Source organism: Symphalangus syndactylus, chromosome 16, assembly GCF_028878055.3.
Source record: "Symphalangus syndactylus isolate Jambi chromosome 16, NHGRI_mSymSyn1-v2.1_pri, whole genome shotgun sequence".
Classification (NCBI taxonomy): Eukaryota; Metazoa; Chordata; class Mammalia; order Primates; family Hylobatidae; genus Symphalangus; species Symphalangus syndactylus.
In genome coordinates, this window is record NC_072438.2 from 13,003,781 (window position 1) to 13,007,380 (window position 3,600).

The 3,600-nt window shown below is 69.5% G+C and overlaps 1 protein-coding gene across 1 annotated transcript; it reads left to right on the forward strand.

The window, feature by feature from the left end:
* Nucleotides 1–565: 565 nt before the first annotated feature.
* Nucleotides 566–2,718, forward strand: ADRA2C (adrenoceptor alpha 2C). The gene has a single exon (XM_055245720.1). It carries the CDS (start codon nt 799–801, stop codon nt 2,185–2,187), a length of 1,389 nt encoding a protein of 462 aa, XP_055101695.1. The 5' UTR covers nt 566–798; the 3' UTR covers nt 2,188–2,718.
* Nucleotides 2,719–3,600: the final 882 nt, after the last annotated feature.

The following is a 3,600-nucleotide window of genomic DNA, read 5'->3' on the forward strand; positions in this document are numbered from 1 at the left end:
CCAGGGCCCGCGGCCCGCCCCGCCCCGGGCGCCCGCCCCGCTGCGCAACTCGACCCAAGTTGGAAGCCGAGCCCAGGCGGCCGCACTCGCGCCCAGCGCAGGGCGGAGGCGGCAGCGAAGGAGGCGGCGGCGGCGGCGGCGCAGCTCCGGCGAGCGAGGCGGCGGCCGCCGCACGGCCGAGCGTGGACCGCGGGGGGCGCCCGCACCCGGGAGCAGCCGGAGGACTCGCGGCGGCGCCGGCGCCCCGCCCGGGAAAGTAAAGTTGGAGCCGGAGGGAGCGCGCGGGCGCGGGGGCCCGGAGGAGCGGCGGCCGGCGCCCCGGCGCGCCGAGACCTAGCCGGCCGGATGGGAGGCGGAGCGCCCGGGCCGCCGCCGCCTGTCGCCTGCGCCCCGGCCGGGCTCCGGGACCGCGGGGCCGCTCAGGCACGCCCGCTCGGGCGCCGCGTCGCCGTGGGCTCGCCGCCGGGGCGCTCCCCGTGAGCCGGGCCGAGGGCGGGGCCGCGCGAGGACCCCGGGACCTGCCCCCCCTCCCCCCGCCGCCGCGTCGCCGCTCGCTCCGGGCGCCTCCTGCTCTGCACTTACGCGCTCGGCAGCTGCGGGGAGCCTGGCAGCCACGCTCTCCGGCGCGCCGCCCGCCGAGCCACCACGGCCGAGGGCCGGCTGCGGGGCGCCGCGGTCCCCGGCGGGCGCGCCCGAGCAGCAGGCGGCGATGCGGGCGCCGACCCCGGCTGGGGGGCGCCCGAGCTGCCGCGGCTGCGCCCCGGCTCCAGGAGGGACCGCGTAGCTCGCGGGAGGACCATGGCGTCCCCGGCGCTGGCGGCGGCGCTGGCGGTGGCGGCAGCGGCGGGCCCCAATGCGAGCGGCGCGGGCGAGAGGGGCAGCGGCGGGGTTGCCAATGCTTCGGGGGCTTCCTGGGGGCCGCCGCGCGGCCAGTACTCGGCGGGCGCGGTGGCAGGGCTGGCTGCCGTGGTGGGCTTCCTCATCGTCTTCACCGTGGTGGGCAACGTGCTGGTGGTGATCGCCGTGCTGACCAGCCGGGCGCTGCGCGCGCCACAGAACCTCTTCCTGGTGTCGCTGGCCTCGGCCGACATTCTGGTGGCCACGCTGGTCATGCCCTTCTCGCTGGCCAACGAGCTCATGGCCTACTGGTACTTCGGGCAGGTGTGGTGCGGCGTGTACCTAGCGCTCGATGTGCTGTTCTGCACTTCGTCCATCGTGCACCTGTGTGCCATCAGCCTGGATCGCTACTGGTCGGTGACGCAGGCCGTCGAGTACAACCTGAAGCGCACACCACGCCGCGTCAAGGCCACCATCGTGGCCGTGTGGCTCATCTCGGCCGTCATCTCCTTCCCGCCGCTGGTCTCGCTCTACCGCCAGCCCGACGGCGCCGCCTACCCGCAGTGCGGCCTCAACGACGAGACCTGGTACATCCTGTCCTCCTGCATCGGCTCCTTCTTCGCGCCCTGCCTCATCATGGGCCTGGTCTACGCGCGTATCTACCGAGTGGCCAAGCTGCGCACGCGCACGCTCAGCGAGAAGCGCGCCCCCGTGGGCCCCGACGGTGCGTCCCCGACCACGGAAAACGGGCTGGGCGCGGCGGCAGGCGCAGGCGAGAACGGGCACTGCGCGCCCCCGCCCGCCGACGTGGAGCCGGACGAGAGCAGCGCAGCGGCCGAGAGGCGGCGGCGCCGGGGCGCGTTGCGGCGGGGCGGGCGGCGGCCAGCGGGCGCCGAGGGGGGCGCGGGCGGCGCGGACGGGCAGGGGGCGGGGCCGGGGGCGGCTGAGTCGGGGGCGCTGACCGCCTCCAGGTCCCCGGGCCCCGGTGGCCGCCTGTCGCGCGCCAGCTCGCGCTCCGTCGAGTTCTTCCTGTCGCGCCGGCGCCGGGCGCGCAGCAGCGTGTGCCGCCGCAAGGTGGCCCAAGCGCGCGAGAAGCGCTTCACCTTCGTGCTGGCCGTGGTCATGGGCGTGTTCGTGCTCTGCTGGTTCCCCTTCTTCTTCAGCTACAGCCTGTACGGCATCTGCCGCGAGGCCTGCCAGGTGCCCGGCCCGCTCTTCAAGTTCTTCTTCTGGATCGGCTACTGCAACAGCTCGCTCAACCCGGTCATCTACACGGTCTTCAACCAGGACTTCCGGCGATCCTTCAAGCACATCCTCTTCCGACGGAGGAGAAGGGGCTTCAGGCAATGACTCGCACCCGCCTGGGAATCCTGGACAGCTCCGCGCTCGGGGCTGGGCAGAAGGGGCGGCCCGGACAGGGGAGCTTTCCCAGAGACCCGGGGATGGATTGGCCTCCAGGGCGCAGGGGAGGGTGCGGCAGGGCAGGAGCTTGGCAGAGAGACAGCCGGGCTCCGGGGAGTGGGGAGGAGAGAGGGGGAGACCCCTTTGCTTTCCCGCCTCAGCGAGGGGCTGCTTCTGGGGCTCCCTGCCTGGATCCAGCTCTGGGAGCCCTGCCGAGGTGTGGCTGTGAGGTCAGGGTTTTAGAGAGCAGTGGCAGAGGTAGCCCCCTAAATGGGCAAGCAAGGAGCCCCCCAAACACACTACCACTCCCCATCCCCGTCTGACCAAGGGCTGAATTCTCCAGGACCTAGTCGGGGGGTGGCTGCCAGGGGGCAAGGAGAAAGCACCGACAAGCTTTGATTACTGAAAGTATTTAAATATTTGCCAAAAACAACAGCCAAAACAACCAAACTATTTTCTAAATAAACCTTTGTAATCTAATGATGGGTGCCGCAGTCAGTCCTTGAGCTTGGGGGCTGGGGGTATCTTCCAGACCCTCACCCTGCCTGACACCCTCCCCCCCCCCGCCCCCGCAAGGCTGGACGGAGGGCACCCTGGGCCTCCGGGTTACAACTTCCTTCTTGCATGAGAAGGAGGGGTCTTGTTTTTTCTCAAGCTAACCCTTTATGTACATGGAAAATATGTACTCAAAATTCCTGTGCTGAGAGTAGCGAAGAGGTGAAAGGAGCCTAGAACCCTCAAGTTGACCCCAAGTTTAGATTCTGGGGGACTGCCTTCCCTGCATTCCCATCCCTGCCCCCTGTCCTTCCCCACTCTGATATTCAGGGCCTCCCCGTGGAAAGAGGTGGGGCTCTTCCAGTCCAAGCCTCTGAGTAGCTTTGAGCTAGTCCTCCTGGCTCTGAACGTTTTGTGGGCGTGGCTCTTGGGTAGAGAGAGGGTGGGCGTGAGGCCGGCAAGCCTCCACACCCTCACTCTTAGACCAGAGGCCTGGCCAGAGCCAGGCTGAACAACAGGCACTTCCTTATTTCCGAAACAAACTGAAAGTCATTGAGGCCCCAGAGCAGTGGAGTGGGACAAACCATCAGTGGCTGGGGAGGGGCCTGGGGCCGGCCTGTTTCCTGTGGTGCCCCCAGGGTCTCCCCAGCCCAGCCCTGCCTTTCCCCCTTGCTGCACCGTCAGGCCCAGCAGGTGTCCACACTGTTCACACTGCTGCGTGAGGAAGGGCACTGGAAAGTGGGGGACAGAATACCAAGGTGGGCTTCCTGGTGCTGGGCCTTCACAGTATAGGGACCGCTCAGACTCAGCTGTGTCACAGGGCCTGCAAGCTGCCAGGATGGCTGGAGTGGAGGGGCAAAAGCGGGA